We start from the raw sequence: 16,140 nt of genomic DNA on the forward strand, positions 1-16,140 counted from the left end.
ATGTCTTTGAACGGTTTGTGGCATGTAGCCAGGCTTTTGTGAGTGACTGTCAGGATGAAAAGAGTCCAAGCACGAGGTCTATAGATATGATTCGAGTCCCTTGAGGGGAAGGTTCATTGTCCACCAGACAAAACTTGCCGGTTGGATTTCTTAGAAAAGTAGCAGCAAACTGCACGATTTGCGGTATCAGTTCGTAGCACAACGTGTTGACATTTAGTACTTGCTCTACAGTACATGACAAACGTCTGTCTAAACAGCACACAACTTCTGAGAAACTTTTATTATTAGTGCAGCTTGTGGTGTGTAAACAGTGGACTTTTAACGGAAACGGTTTCGCTTGCTACCTGACGTCACGGTTCCTGTGATTTTTCACTTCGAGTCATTATTTATAGGACTTAATGATTAACAGCATCTCGTCATTTCCATCTCTCAAACAGCTTTTGAACGGTTTGCAGTTACAGCCGAGAGAGTATAATATGGAGTGAGGATTCATTTCTGTGTTCAGTCCATTCTGTGTCACCGAGATTTTGGAAACTAATACTCTACATACAAACACAACAGGTGTTTTCCTTGAATAGGGTATTGTTTCATGGAAATAAAGACCTAAATCCCATGTTCTTCAAAGCGAGCGAGAGATTGATTGCATTTATTTTTTTAAGATCAATTTTAAGGCTGTCATACCTCTGAGGTTTGTACTGAATCCAACCATTTAAATTTTACAGTATCATAATTTTGATTTAATCTGATTAATTGATAATCAGTTTATTGCTGAAGTAATTCATTAACCAAAACCACGAGATTCAGAATAGAGTGAATTGATATTACCACATGAATTTTACGCATTACAACATTTCTTAAAGCAACATAGCAACATTTCTTAAAATTGTGACACCCAATAAGTAACATCCTTTGGGATATTTCTACAACATGGGAAATACCTAATCTCATGCACTTTTTGCAATCATTACAAAAATAAAAGTGTTGACTGATTACTTGCAACCATTCAACCATTATAATATTGATGATTATCATAAACTATAAACTGACCCTTTTAAGCCTTGCATTATTTAAAATGCATTGAAATAACAAGTCATTATACTATAATTGAGTTCATATTTTCAAACTTCATTTTAAATTAAAGTTCAGTATTTTTTGTGCCATAAGTATTCACGCCTGCACATAGGGTCAAGCTAGTGTGTGTTATCCAGCATTGAATGTCACATCTGAATCTTTTTGTGAACTGTGGTTTGGTGTCTGGACTGGTTGAATTGTGAGAACAGCTGTATGTTGTAACTCCAGAGCCATGCTTCTATTTACTCTCTTCAGAGTGGCGCAACTCATAGTTTAAGGGTTTCGAGGAAATCAGAGGGAAGGAAGACATGTGGTCTGAGATAAACCCTGAAGATATCCATGCCCAAAGCTCTTTTTCTTTCCTGATTTTTGTGCTGAGTGTTATAACGTGTGTGGGTGTATGGCAGAACATGCATGTGAATGTGTCATCTGAGCCCCCCATCCCCCTCATATGCAACCAGAAATAGCCGTTTTTTCCCTGTCAAAGTTCATTAAGATTCTTTCTCTTCTCACCTGCCCTTCAGTGGGAGTCACAGTGTTCGAAGCGTTCCTGCGATCCGAGTATAGTGAGGAAAACCTGCAGTTCTACTCGGCTTGTGAGCAGTACAGACAGTCGTCCAACAAATTCAGCCTGCAGAGACGGGCGAAAATGATCCTGGAGACTTACATCCAGCCGGGTGCTCCCAGAGAGGTAGATTCATCCCAGAATGGCTGTATGTTTGAGAATATTGCCTCCACAACGTTCAAGCTGCTTTTTCTCACACAATAAAGTAAATAACAAATGGGGAGTGGGGCAGCTGAACATCTGACAACTTCATTTTTGTGTCTGCAAAATTCAATAATGCCACAGAAATTGTAAACTTACGCTTTAAGCTTTGGTATGTTCCTCACAAATCTAAAATATGATGACTTACATGATGAAATATAGCACATTATTGGATGATTAAAATAATAGTAATAATGAAATAAAAAAAATTATAATAATTCATTTTTGGAGTAAAAATTGAGTAAGTTTTGGTCCGTTCCTCTCACAAATCTGTCACATGACTACAGAAGACTTGTATATAACATTTGTGTGTGTGTGTTTGTATATATATATAGAGAGAGAGAGAGAGAGAGAGAGAATTTCTTTTTGTTTGTTTTTTTGAGCTTGATGGTCCCAGTGTGTATTATAAAAGTTAAGTACATTTTGGTCCTTTCCTTGAACAAATCTTTCATATGACTTCAGAAGTCTCAAATACATATATAAAACAGTTTTTATATTAAAAAGTAGTACTTTTAATTTTTTAATTTATAATTTTTATAAAAGAAAGTAAATTCCTCACACAAAATCTATCATCTATCATAAGACTTAAAAATAAATCAAACATTTTAGTATAATTATTGAATATTTGTGAACTATGAATTTCTTTTCTGTCACTTTTAGGTGAACCTGGACTGTAAGACGAGAGAACTGACCCTTGAGCTCCTCAAAGCCCCCTCTCACACGTCCCTCTCACACGCTCAGAAACGCATCTACTGCCTGCTGGAAATGGACAGTTACCCCCGCTTCCTCCAGTCAGAGATCTACCTCACACTTCTGAGGGACTCCTATTAGATCCAGAGTGGGTTAAATGTCTGAAAAAGCGGAGTCATCCTAAAAACTGAACAGACATCATGCCTGGAGAGTGCAAACATGTCTCTATCATGAAAAAAATATATATATTCATCCAAACTACTGAAGAATGTTTTAGTGATAAAAAAGGAAACAGATGATGCAATTGTCTTGAACTTGAATGCATAGTGTCTAAAGAGACATGCAATGGGGAAAGAAGTGCTGAGATTTTACTTTTGATATGGTCTTTTTTTATCTGGCATGTAGACAGTCAACCAAGAGAAAAACACGTCTGGCCAGAATGGGCTGTTCAGGGAAAGGCCGGAGCACTTATAACTGTGACTTTAGGGTCATGACTCCAGCTGTATGTGTGGATACAAACCAGCAGCACTAATAACTCATTCCTCCAATTTACTTTCCAATAAATAATTCTATAATATAGTTAAATAGATATTCAAACAAAACCTCAAGCTCTCAACAAGACGAACTTCAAATAGACTGTTATCTAAATAAGCAATTGAACACATGTACTTTAAATATAAGTTGGATACTTCCTTGTAGGCTTAACAGACGGCCAGATTGCATATTAAAGCTGTACTCGTCATTCATTTGAAGAAAATGTGACTGTAGACATTGAATCAAAGGTCTATCAAGGAGTTTGGCCCTTTTTTAAATCGTCACACATATATAAGTGGCACTCTGTAGAGCGTGCTTCAGGGAAATGTCACAAGTTGACAAGGGTTCAAATGCAGACGCTGAACGGGAAACTGTCACCAGAACCAATAGCATCCCAGTAAGCACATGTACATTTCCAAGGCTTCGGTTAAAGAGCAATTACCCTGAAGAGCACTGTATACTTGTTATTTAACAACTGAAGAACATCTTAAAAAGAGCAGATCACAAAAATGTCAAACTTGAACATCTGAGCGGGAAAATGTTTTAAATGTATATTCCAGATGAACGCACATAGATAAAACAAATGGTGATGTGTTTGTATTTTAGTGTCTGTTGATGATGTCTGCCAGACGGTTAATGTATTATTAATGTACACATGCTACCAAGAACCGCATGCACTAATGTCCTTTGTCAAATGTTTTCCAAGGGTTTAATCTGTTTTGAGTATAATATAAAGGACTTCCTCAAGGGAATCACGGAATTATGTGATCAGTGTACAAGAATGAGCATCAGTTTGAATATCGGAGTATTTATGTTGTTTGAGAGCAGCGATGTAAATGAATCGAACAGAAGAAAAGTTCCACCGTTTAATTTAATTTTCACAAAAAAAAAGTCTGTACTTTTGCATTGACCTGTTTTTGAAAAACATTATAAAACATTTTAGAAAATTGTGATTATAAAAGCACAACCCATAAAACAAACAGCTGAAACATTTATAAACAGGACTGATAAAAAAAATTAAGTTACAAATAGCTGCTGATGTTTTTTCATTAAAGCTCTTTTTTAACTTTCATGGTTTAATAAAAATTCTTACAAACAATTTCTCCACCCTTTATTATTCTCACTTCTTTGCGATGTCCATCAGTTAATTTCTCTTCTTAAAGGGGTCATATGATGCTACAAGCACTATTACAAGTTGAAATGCGTGTTGGTATTGTGTACACAACCACCCTATAATGATAAAGACGTACCAAGTGTTTCTTAATCGTTGCCCCTTTCTCAAATGAGCCGATCTCAGATGACTGTCTTTGTGATGTCACACAGACAGGCTCCTCCCACATTCCTTTGATTGACAGCAGTGTTTCATCGATCTAGTACGAGTTCACAGGTGGGAAGTCACAGGCTTGACTGCTGTTCCAGTGCGGGTTAAAAAAACGGGTTATGGGTGACCTGGAACATGTCATTAGACTCACCCTTAGTGAGCGGTCATCAGTCCACCATTGTTTCACCACCGGAGCAGATATAGACAAGCTTAAATGATTGAGGTGTTTTGTTGTTGGATGTAACAATGAACATAGGAGTCATCATTTACTCCCAAAATCTGAGCCACTGAAGATGCAGTGGATTACGTTTGTTTTTGAAGATAAGGCGCTCTACCTAAATGCGTTTATCTTTGCGCGAATCATTTGTGGTCTCGCTTCACCAACAAAAATTTAGTATAATGTTTTTAATTAATCTTTGAAAATCGTCTTTCCTAATAATGTGGTAATTAGCAAGTGTCACGACGAATGCGAGTCTCTCTGAGAGCGACTCGGAAGAGAGGGGCGGGGTCAGCAGAACTCATTAACATTTAAAGGAAAATGCAACAAATGGCTTGCTCTGAAAAAAGGTTTTGACTGACAGGGTAAAAAAAGTGTTTTTTTACACTAACATTGAGAATTTTTAACCAAACTATGTTTCAGATTTTCATTAAGACTCTAAAGAATCATATCAACTTTTGGAAAATGGGCATCCAATGACCCCTTTAACATCTTCTGTCACCGGGACTGTGTGCGACACTCTTGTTTCTGTCGGACCCACTGGGCCATACAGCGGTCTGCAGCTCTTCTTTGGGTTCCAGGGCTGTTATGGAGGCCTGCTCCTGTACATGATATTTCTTGGGGGCAGTAAGTGTCGGAAGGGACACAACCTGAGCTTGAGGATGTGGTCTGGAAAAGAAGATGAAATACAGTGAAAAATGGAGAGAAAGAAGCACATTAAGCAGCAGAGAAGATCAGTTCAAGTGAACTACAATGCCAAGGCTGAGAAAATAAGCAGAAGTTTAATCAAATTTGTATCAGAGCAAAAAGAAAGATAAAGTAGGAACATGCAGATACTGTATTTCCTGTCATAATATTGCCTGCACAGAACATACACACTTCTGTGACATTTTGCTGCACTGTTTGTAAAAAAAAATATACCAAATAACAGTTAAAATGACGAGTGTTAAACTGATCTGAGGATACTAGACTTTTAGTTGCAGCTGAAAGCATCATATTATACCAAATACTGAATGAGCCAGGTTTTAATTAATTCATTGGTTTTTTTTTTTTTTTTTTTTTTTTTAAACATAAAAAAGCTTAAGAAATCAGTGTTTACATCAAATTAAGTGCCAACTGAAGTTGTTTTCCAACAGTTAATTGCCTATTAAGTACAATTACATGAAAATGCATTACAGTTTACATTTGTTAAATTATATTAAGTGCGCTTATCTGAACTTTGAGTGCATTTTTTGATCCACTTAATTAGGATAGAAGTAAATCATTTTATTGCTTTTTTTTAAATATGTTTAAACTGTACTGATGAAAGTGCTGACAAACATTTATGGTAAATTAAAATATACTTTAATGTCCATTGAACAGAAACTTATGTAGATAAAAATATTGCAATTTGGTACAATTAAAACATATTGAGCCTAAATCTAATATCGTATAACAAAGTAAAGTTAAAATCATAAAAAAGTTACAACACATCACAATAAGTCTGTTTTTAATCATGACAAAAGATTATTAAATAAATAATTATATTAATACTTTCATACTTTCAATTTCACATTATTACAAAGTATATTTTCGTGCACTTAAGTTAGTTAAGAAATACAGTAATGAAAGTGTACTCTCTTTAAGGTCACTTAAGCTACATTTTATTTTATATTCTATCATATTATCTGCAAGTAAAACGTCATTAAAAATATACTTTTAAGCTCTGAAGTACACAACAAGTGCACAGTCAATGCAATTAAATGCACTTCTTTTTCACAAAGCTTTGTCAGAGACCGTCAGGAAAAAAAACTAAAAAAACTTAACAAGCATGATAGTATGGGACAAATTAATGCAGCAGGTTTGCATACTCTGGGTTAATGGTTTGCTCAAATCCTAACCCTCAGTATGAGCTATAATAAAAGTGATACTTGGCGTAGCAATCCTCATAAACAAACAAATTCAGCAGAAATCGGCGGTGCTTTCTGTGGAATTCTGTAGGCGTTGATTCTGTGGAGCCCTAGTCGTTACCTCAGTCCCTGGTGTTTTCTTCAGTATACACTTCCAGTTCACATGTTAACAATACTGGCTCTCACAAAGGTTATGTGAGAAAAGCCCGACCTTTCTGAAGTGTGTTTTTGTTCCTCTGCATCTGCGTCTAACACACTCTCTCACAGAGCTCTGCTTTCAGCTCTGAGGAAGCACACACCACAGCTACTAATGGTTTACTAATGGTTTACTAATGTGCTTTCCTGAGGACCATCGTAAAGCTTCACGGTGCGCCGAGGTAAATGGTTAATTGCGGTTCAAACGGTGCATTACCTGGAAGCTTCAAGGGGTTCTGCTCTTCCGCCAGTAATTGCCCGAGATCTCGGCTGTTGATATGGTGACGGTAGAGGTTGCTGCTGGCAACTAGACCCTGATGGCTACAGGATATGAAGAAATGGACAGACAACAGCAATAGAGGGCCGAGGACAAGGGAGGGAAGGAGAGGGAAAACAGAGAAAGAAATGAAAGAAATGGAAACAATAAAAAAAGAAATGTGACTAAAAAAAGAACAAATAAAAACATAATTAAAAATAACTGCCAACGCAAATCCAAAACTCAACATTGTATGGAAACAAATTCCAGTGAAAGAGGACACAAGCAATGATTGTGTAACGTGACAGAGGATTTCTATTCTCATGACTGGTTGAAAACTAGTATGGTGCAACTTCATGTCCGGTTTTCTTTTGGACATCAGAGTTGCAGTCAAATGCAATGGCTGATATTTTAGGCCTTTAGATATCAAAGCGAGTGGCAAGCGTTTCTCACAACCGTATATTCTGAGCCAATCTGAACTTTAACCTTTTAACTGATATAGAATTAGGATTTCAGTGAACACATGTAGTTAAGACAGGTTTCTAGATGGGTTTATCTTCTTAACTGCAGTATAAAATCATTTAAAAAGAAAGAAAAAAATAAATCCCTGTATTCAGCAAGGAAATATTATATTGATCAAAAGTAGCACTTATAATTTCACAAATATTTCTATTTTATCATAAATGCTGTTCTGTTACAGTAATCTGTTTTATGACAAATTAATTAATTGACAAGTGATTAAATAATACTACCTAACAGTTTTTCAGTGGCACCTTTTATTACTTGCAGAACAGGACAGAGGATGTTTGACAGTTAAGGGTTAACACTATAGCAAATTGATCTGTAAAAACTCTATTTTATTATCTAAAACACTCATTACTGGAAAGGGTACGGAAAAGACCAAAAGAGATTCCAATTTCATTACAAATGTGTAATATTATCAAATAATTTTACAGGCATCATTCATCATTCATACACTCACAAGGCAGAAAGCAAAATCAGGAAGTTTTAGTTCAGTCAAACAGTGAAAAAGCTTTCCACCCACAGGATGTTATTTAATCTGTGGAATACAAATAGAATTCTAGAGAATCTTCGCACCATTCTTCTGAAGGTTCTCCTTTGGAGTTCACAGAAAAATTAACAAAAGTTGGAGAAAAGAATGACTCAGTTTTCACTTTTGGATGAACTTTCTTTTTAAAAGAATGGTGCACCCCCCCCCAAAAAAAAAAACAATCTGAAAAACTTCACTCGCTCTCAGGCAATCTAAGATGAATGGATGAATTAATTTCTTCATCAGAACAGAGTTGGAGAAATTCAGCATTGCATCACTTGCTCACCAAGGATCCTCTGCAGTGAATGGGTGCCGTCAGAATGAGAGTCCAAACAACTGATAAAAACATGAATATCATCAAATACCATGGAGAGATGACTCATATTTTAGCTGAATACAACAGTTTGAGCGTAAAAACATCTTGATGGATTTCAGCTTTACCTTCACAGGATGCTAATAATGGACTGGAGATGTGCTGACTACTGTGACGTTTTTATCAGCCATTTGGACTCTCATTCTGACGGCACCCATTCACTTCACAGGACCCATTGGTGAGCAAGTGATTTAATGCTAATTTTCTCCAAATCTGTTCCCATGAAATTCACCTACATCTTGGATGGCCTGAGGGTGAGTAGATTTTCAGCTACTTTTCATTTCTGGGTGAACCATTCGTTTAATTGGAACTAGCTAAATGTTTAAGACAGTGAAGTTAAAGACTGAGGGTCAATGAAAGCTGAGCCTAGATCTATTTAGAGAGCTAGTGTGGAATGAGAGAATGATAAAAAGAGAGATAAGCATGTGGTTAAAAGGAAACAAAAGTTAAAACTCGTCAAATGAAGTGAGGGGTTCAAAAACAACATGAGCATAATTGGGGAAGTCGATGCATAAAATGAGCATGTCATAATGAGAGATGAAAGGAGGAGAAGAAGAAAGAGAGAGGAGAGGAGGAGAAATGTTAACGACTTTCCAAAAGAAAGTGGTCAAGGCCGCTTACGTGTTAGAAGAATAAACAGACAGTGTATCCGACCTTAATGCAGTACACAGTGATACACTAATGATGCACTAATGAGCTGAATTCACATTCCTGCCGCCGAGCCAACCATGCACTCATCTAACCCAGGAAGTGGCTCATAGTGAACATGAGCAACCTTAGTGTCTCTTCACTTTCATTCCCACTAAGAAAATGCTCAAAGCCACCAAAATAAGGCCCAGATGGAAAAAGCGAAGAGGAAGCAATGTAAATATTTGCAAGCAAAGTGCTGGATTCCGACTCAAGAATGCTGTGGCTGGCTGTGAGGTGTGGCTGAGGTGTACCTGGTGCGTCTTGCCCTGCAGCTGTCGTTGAGCTGGTGGGAGGGGCTCCCGGGGGCCACGGCGGGCCGGAGCAGGGCCCGGCTGGGGGAGGATCCCACACTGAGACAACGGGATTGAGGAGATGACGGAAGCAGAGGGGGAGAAAGAGGGGGACCCGCGGGGCGAACGAACGGCCAGGGGAGAGCCCTCTGCTCCTCCCGAACCACTGCGGAAGAGAGGAAGTGCAATCATAAAGATTTATGAATTATGATTTCCTCTTTCTGATTCCTTTACAGTTCCACTCGTGATTCTTTTAGTACTTTTAAGGGAAAGCTATGTGAAAAAGTGAAAGGCAGTTGATCTGGTGGTAAGCTCCGCCCCCTTAGTTACTGTTGAACATCTAGGATTCATGTTCCACAGATAAAATGAATTTACATTTAGCCAGTTTAATATGGAGAGGCACTGAAATGTAAACCTTTGTTTATGTGTTTTTGACCTAAACTGTACACGATGTGAGAACAGTTCACTATTTAGGTTAATATGTTAGTATGGACTAATTTTAAGATTAGCTGGTTTTAGCCAGAAATACCTTTGCTGAAACATAAAATGACATAAATATTCTGTATGAGCAGATGAAAATTGTAAATTCTTGAGAGTATGACAACCAGAAAATTAACTTTTTTGTCATTGGGATTGGTATTGATGCTTGGTGACATTAGGGTTAGGGTATAATTTGGGATTAGGAAATTGTCCATTGCCCATCCTCTCCAGATACCTGGAATCCGTGTTATAAGTACCCCAGGCACATCGCACATTGTCAAACCGATGAAAGCCTCAGATCTTTCAATGTTTTTCTATGGCGCTGAAACCTAAAGATGTCTGAGTTCAGGTCTCCCTGCAGCTGATACTCAACTGCCATTGGCTCATCTGCGGCCGAGGGGAGGGGCTTACCAATAGGTCATTCCATTGCCTCACTATAAATGACTGGCTCATTACAGTCACTAGTTCAGAAATGAGGTTCCAGGTTCCACCTTGTTACCTGTATACTTAGTGACTGGATTGTGACAAGGCCTCTAAAGTAACTGACCAAATCAAGACATTTAATGAACAATGGGAGGCCTGTTTCCAGATGAAACTATTTATTACAGTGGCTGGATGATGTCAGTATTCAACTAGTTGGTGTTAATGTCTGCTACTAGGGACTGTATTGTGCCAACCCACCTTCTCTTTCCATCAGTGAATAGGGTTTGATCTCTCCCTCTGGCTTTTTTGGGGGAACTTTTCTCAATTGGACCGCTGTAAAAAAAAAAAGAGCATTGTGGTCAGAAAGAGCCAACGGAAACAACTGGTAGAAGATAAGTCTGGAGTTCAGCAAGCAGTTAAACAGCACACACAAAGATATTAATATCCACGGGCATAATGCATATATCGATTATCATTCCACTGCACTTTGGGGAAACATATAGCACTTATCTATAATTGGATTTTAAAGGGGAACAGCAAGGGATGTTGTAGGGGAGTGAGTTTGTAAGCGAGTTGTTGGGATTGATTGATGTGGGCAGAGGTTATGTAGGTCTGTTTGCAAAGGAAGAGTCTATAATGAGTGGACTTGAGGATACAATAAGGGAGTGATAAGTAAGGTGGAACTGGGTCACTGTGGGGTAGGGGAGGGAAACAATAGATATTCAATGTCCTTACAAAAATCCATACATCCCCTGATCCATCGAAGGGGAGGGAGGTGTTCCTTGATAGATTTCAAGAGAGAAAAGCATTGGAACAATAAGCGTTTCGAGTTGTTTGCATGTTAAACCCAGTGTAGGGTTGCTATCAACTATAAACAGCCCAGATCTGGGCTGGGTGAGTCATTTATACACATAAATAAATGCACTGGAAATGTTTTTGCCAGGTACAAAGATTCCATTTCATAGAAAACAACACAACAGGTCATGATTTAGATCAGGAAATACACCCGATTTAAATATAGATGCACTAAAAATATTAAACAACAACAACAAAAAAAAAGAACCAAGAAAGAGCTATGAGCATTGTGGACAAGTGCAACAAAGACAGATTTTTTTTTAATTATTACTATTAATCATGGAATTGTCTAAAATGTAATTTTGGCAGCAAAGGAATATTTTTTTTAGAGTTTTAGAGGAACTCATAGGCTCTGGACTTAAATTAAATGGACTCTGCATTAAATTTTAATTATTTTTTTGATATTTTATATTCAATTTTATTTCAGTCATTTTTGTACTTTTTGTACTTCAAAATGTTTGAAAAATGACTTCAGCTTTTACTTTTAAGTTTTTCCATCTAATATTTATATTTTATTTTATTTTCATATTAATTAAAAAAAACATTTTTAAATATTTTTTTAAGCTAACAATTACAGCAATGTTTTAAAATAATGCAAAATACAGTTCCATGGCCAATATATATATATATATATTTATTTATGGCCAGTATTTCCTTGTCAATGTCAGGTGTAGTTTAATGGACTCTGTATGTAAAGTGGTTCGAGCTGAATTACCTGCAGGAATTTGAGGAAGAAAAGAAAAAAAGAAAAATAGGAGGAATTTCAATGTAGTGCCGCCTTGCACGTACTATAATGAGGAGAATGGGAGGTTGAACACTGGCACAGATCCAGAACAACATTCCCAACCCACAGAAGAACAGAGATGCAGTCAGGCATTACCTGATCTACTCGGGAAGAATCCACTGAACACCACAAAGTTATTCACCTGAGAGGAACAAGTGTGACATCATAACAATCAAGTTTTGCAACGGCCATTTACACACCTCATATTTTGAGGAAATCACTATTGTATAAAATCTGTATTGTGTGCAAATACAAACGCTCACACGTCATGCACATAATCCATATCACGATTTACACCCAAGACATAACATGTAATTATAGTAGTGTATAGTACAAGTAGTGTAATCCGGTTTGTTTCAAGTACAGTTTGCACTTCTGAAAAGAGTTTAAAATCTCACTCCAGATAACACCAAACATGCTCTGATTGGCTGTGACTGTTTTGCACCATGCAGCACTTTCACTTTAAAAGGGAGGACATACCTGAGGCACGCTGTTCTTGAGATCATAGTGCTTTTCTAGAAATGACAGGAATTTAGGAGAAGGTCTATCGTACGCCATCTGTTCAGGCTCCACCCGTTTGTGCTGTTCAATCAGAGATTATGATCAGGACAGGAAAACATGAGTCACAAAAACAAGCAGGACTCTTTACCTACAAGCAAATATGAACGGGTTTTTACACCAACCTGTCAACTGGAAATCACAAAAGTAGATATTTGGAAAAATGCTCCGGCTGCTCTTTTCCACACAAGCCTCAAAAACTCAAAAAACAGCAGAAAGTCCATGCAAATAATGCACCATATTCTATGCATAAAACATCCTTGTCTGAGAAATACATGAAATATATGAATTTTAAGTTTATATTTAATGGAAATCTGAATAAAACTTCCCTTACAAAAATCTAACCTTACACTGTAGCACTCAAATCTTATAAATAAAGAGGATGAATAATATCGACCACTTTCATGATACTTCTATGATGCTTTTTGTTGCTTGTTTTTATTATATGGTAAAAAAAAAAGCAGCATGATCATTCTTTGAAACATCTCCTTTTGTGTTCCACGCAAGCAAGAAAGTCACATGGTTTGGACTGAAACGAGGGAAGGTAAAATGACAGGATTTTGGGGGTAAACTAGTCTGCTAAACTCACTTTCAGCATGAAGTCAAAGAGCTGGAGCCCGTAGCCATGTCTCTGCAGAGTTTCTGTCACATAGAAATCCAGCACACACAATGGCTCAGTCTCCAAATGCGCCCCCCGTTGGTCCTGGATGCAATTACAACACGCTGCTGCATCAAGTTTAAAATCATCCAGTTACCAACTCAATAATGAGTAAACACTCACAAGTAAAAACAGCTTCTTGTAGCCAACCTTCAGAAATCCAACGATAACACCCCTCCCGCTAGAGAAGCGAAAGACAGGAAGAGCGAGTCAAAGACTGTTATTAGCATCAGACGAGGATGTGTTTACATGTAATAGAAATAAATAAATAAAAACAGGAAGGAGGGAGGCAAGATGTATTGACATGTAAATAGATCAAATCTGAAGCACAGGCTGAGGGAGGGATAGAGAAAGCGAGCGAACCCGTTCTGTTCTCCATCTTTCAGGAGGTAGAGATGATGTCTGGTGGCCTGGAGCTTCGCTGCACTGGTTATAGGAGCAGGCAGCTGCTGGGCCTGAGGAGATACACACACACACACACACACGACATGATGACAAACTGAAACTGACACTGAATGACATCTGCAAGCTCAAAACGAGACGAAAGACAGACATTATTACCTTAGCGGAGGCTTTGCCCAGCTCATCTATAACTGTGCTGATCTGAAGAAGAGGATCTGGTCTGGAGAACAAAGAACAGGTATGTTAGGAATCTCAAAAGTTAATTCACATATATGATTCCAGTCATGCAGGTCATAGCGGATGGGTACACATATACAATGCATAACTGTTTGGTTTGCAAGCTGGAATCATTTATAGCTTTTCGACAGTTTTTCAATAGCCTACGGCAATATCAAGCAATCAAGAAATAGTCATATAAACGAGAGCAGTTTTTGTCCTGTGTTGACATATTATATATTAAAACATTTGGGTTGGATATATCAAATGGCTTGTCCTATTTTTTTTAAATAGCCAATAGGGTGTTGTTACGTCACAGATGTGGATCATGGTTCTCTGCAAACTTCCAGGGGGGACCAGTAAGTAGTTGTATTAATATAATCTTAATTAAGATGTATCAATAAATTGACATATGCACATATTATTTTAGAGTTTATACATGAGATATCAGCTTCAAAATGAGGGCCTTTGAATACTGTCTTTGACAAAAGAGATCCTTGGAGTCCAAAAGACGAGGCTGAATCCAACGTCTGATTGACACTATCTGTTCCACCTTACAAAACCACACCGCTTCAGTGTCAGTTAGCTTCTTATTCACTCTCAACTAGGGAACATGCAGCCTTTTTCATGCTTTTTTAAGGGATTGTGTTGCTTTTGTGTAGATTTTCGGAATAAAATAATGATAAACTCTTTTGAAACACAAATAACACTTGCTTTATAAGCAAAAATGGACTGTAAAAATATAAAGGCACAAAATAGCTACAGCTTGGATCCAGAAGGTAAAGTTTTTAAGGTAGTGCAATTTACAGTATTTACAAATATGCATGCATTTAACCATTTAAGTTGTAGCATAATCACTAGCCACCTCGGGATATTGAAATTCGTAAAAATTCTTTGAATTATATATATTTTTTTAAATTAATGAACAAGAGAAAAATCACACGGTCCCTAAGTAGAACTGATGGCATGTTAAATAATTATAAGATACTGCAATTATATTTTATGTGCCTTTCTATTTTTAGTCCATTTATAAAGCAGTGTTATTTGCACTTCAAAATAGTTTATTATTATTTTATTCTGAAAATAGACACAAAAGCAACACAATGAATTAAAAAGCATGAAAAAGACAATAAGCCAAACGGTCCCTAGTTGAGAGTGAATAAGAAGCTAACTGACACGTCCTTTAAGGTGGAACTCAGAAGCTGCGAATAAGAGCTCGATTCAGTCTCGTGTCCAAAAGATTGGGAAACTTCTAAAGAACATCTGATCGGATAAGAAACAATATGCAAGTTTAAATGGGACTTGTCACAGCACTTACATGTTGCTTTTTTTTTTTTTTTTTTTTGATTGATTGATTCTATTGTCCTGTATATAATTTGTATGTCATTTTGGATAAAGGGGTCTGCTAAATAATTAATAGAAACGTACATACAAATTTTGCTCAAAAAATAAGCAATTCATAACCTGCTTCTCTTAGAAATGCTCCTTCACTTGATTGCTATATGAAACTATTTTTTTAGTAAAGTTTAGAATATTTATCTATTATTACTATTCTTATTTATAAATATTTTTATTGCATTATATATATATATATATATATATATATATATATATATAACATAAAATGTGTATCTATTAGAAAATTCTTATTATAATCTATAATATATCTATCAACAGCATGGTGAGATTTGTTATTGTGTAATTACAGTAAATAATGTGGCTGTCATGCTGAATCAGCATCGTTCAGATTAAACCAATGGCAGATTCAATCAAACTAATGTCAGATTTGAGCCGCATTTGCATCCTCTGACGTCAAGCTCTCCATACAGCAACACAATCGAAAGGGAGGCTCATCATTAAAGGAAAAAGACAGGAAACGACTGTGTAAACCACTGCTACAAGACAAAAGCAGTGCATGCTGCACAAAGATGCCACCCATCTCTCTCTCAGCACACATTAATAAAGCAGACAGTACCTCCCATGCGCTCTCCGACCTGCACTCAAGCTGTTATCCAGCACTGTAATTCTCTCGGGGAAGAGCGCGTTCATGTCGAAAGGGAAATCCATTGGAAGGACAGATGTGAAATCTTGAGACAATACTAATGCCCTGCAGCAGATTCAGATGCATTAATCACAGTGCACTTCAGACAGCAGTTCAGCAGCAGGCTGCTTTAAAGGCACAGCTGTAGAGCGCTGTTATCGATGCTGTTTCTGTCCTCCCATTGTGTCTGTGTCACTCCCTTCCCTCACTAGTGCGCACTGGAGGAGCGCTAGTGGTCAGCAGTAGTACACCGTGCACACGCCTGCAGGATTCAACACCGATTCAACATACATACATACATACATACATACATACATACATATATATATATATATATATATATATATATATATATATATATATATATATATATATATATA

The 16,140-nt window shown here is 37.1% G+C and overlaps 2 protein-coding genes across 5 annotated transcripts in view; one reads left to right on the plus strand and one right to left on the minus strand.

The window, feature by feature from the left end:
* The window catches only part of LOC113090769 (regulator of G-protein signaling 1-like), a 9,269-nt gene extending 4,317 nt beyond the window's left edge, over positions 1-4,952 (plus strand). The window contains exons 5-6 of the mRNA XM_026256354.1: positions 1,596-1,762; positions 2,498-4,952. Coding sequence (XP_026112139.1) covers positions 1,596-1,762; positions 2,498-2,668 — 338 coding nt within the window. The 3' untranslated portion in view covers positions 2,669-4,952. The remainder of the gene's footprint in view (positions 1-1,595; positions 1,763-2,497) is intronic.
* Positions 4,953-4,969: 17 nt separating this feature from the next.
* Positions 4,970-15,994, minus strand: LOC113090768 (alpha-tubulin N-acetyltransferase 1-like). 4 transcript variants are annotated; one of them, XM_026256350.1, is made up of 12 exons: positions 15,695-15,994; positions 13,663-13,723; positions 13,465-13,556; positions 13,225-13,282; positions 13,033-13,146; positions 12,366-12,467; positions 11,982-12,027; positions 10,982-11,027; positions 10,505-10,579; positions 9,305-9,509; positions 6,901-7,004; positions 4,970-5,268 (listed from the first exon to the last, which is right to left on the minus strand). In XM_026256350.1, the coding sequence occupies exons 1-12, from the start codon at positions 15,784-15,786 to the stop codon at positions 5,085-5,087; spliced, it is 1,179 nt and encodes a 392-aa protein (XP_026112135.1). In that variant the 5' UTR covers positions 15,787-15,994; the 3' UTR covers positions 4,970-5,084. The 4 variants fall into 4 exon arrangements, with proteins under 4 accessions (XP_026112135.1, XP_026112136.1, XP_026112137.1 ...); XM_026256351.1 differs by lacking the exon at positions 10,982-11,027 and having other exon boundaries at positions 5,046-5,268; XM_026256352.1 differs by lacking the exons at positions 4,970-5,268; positions 6,901-7,004 and adding an exon at positions 8,290-8,747.
* Positions 15,995-16,140: the final 146 nt, after the last annotated feature.

This window comes from Carassius auratus, unplaced genomic scaffold (assembly GCF_003368295.1).
Source record: "Carassius auratus strain Wakin unplaced genomic scaffold, ASM336829v1 scaf_tig00214021, whole genome shotgun sequence".
NCBI lineage: Eukaryota > Metazoa > Chordata > Actinopteri > Cypriniformes > Cyprinidae > Carassius > Carassius auratus.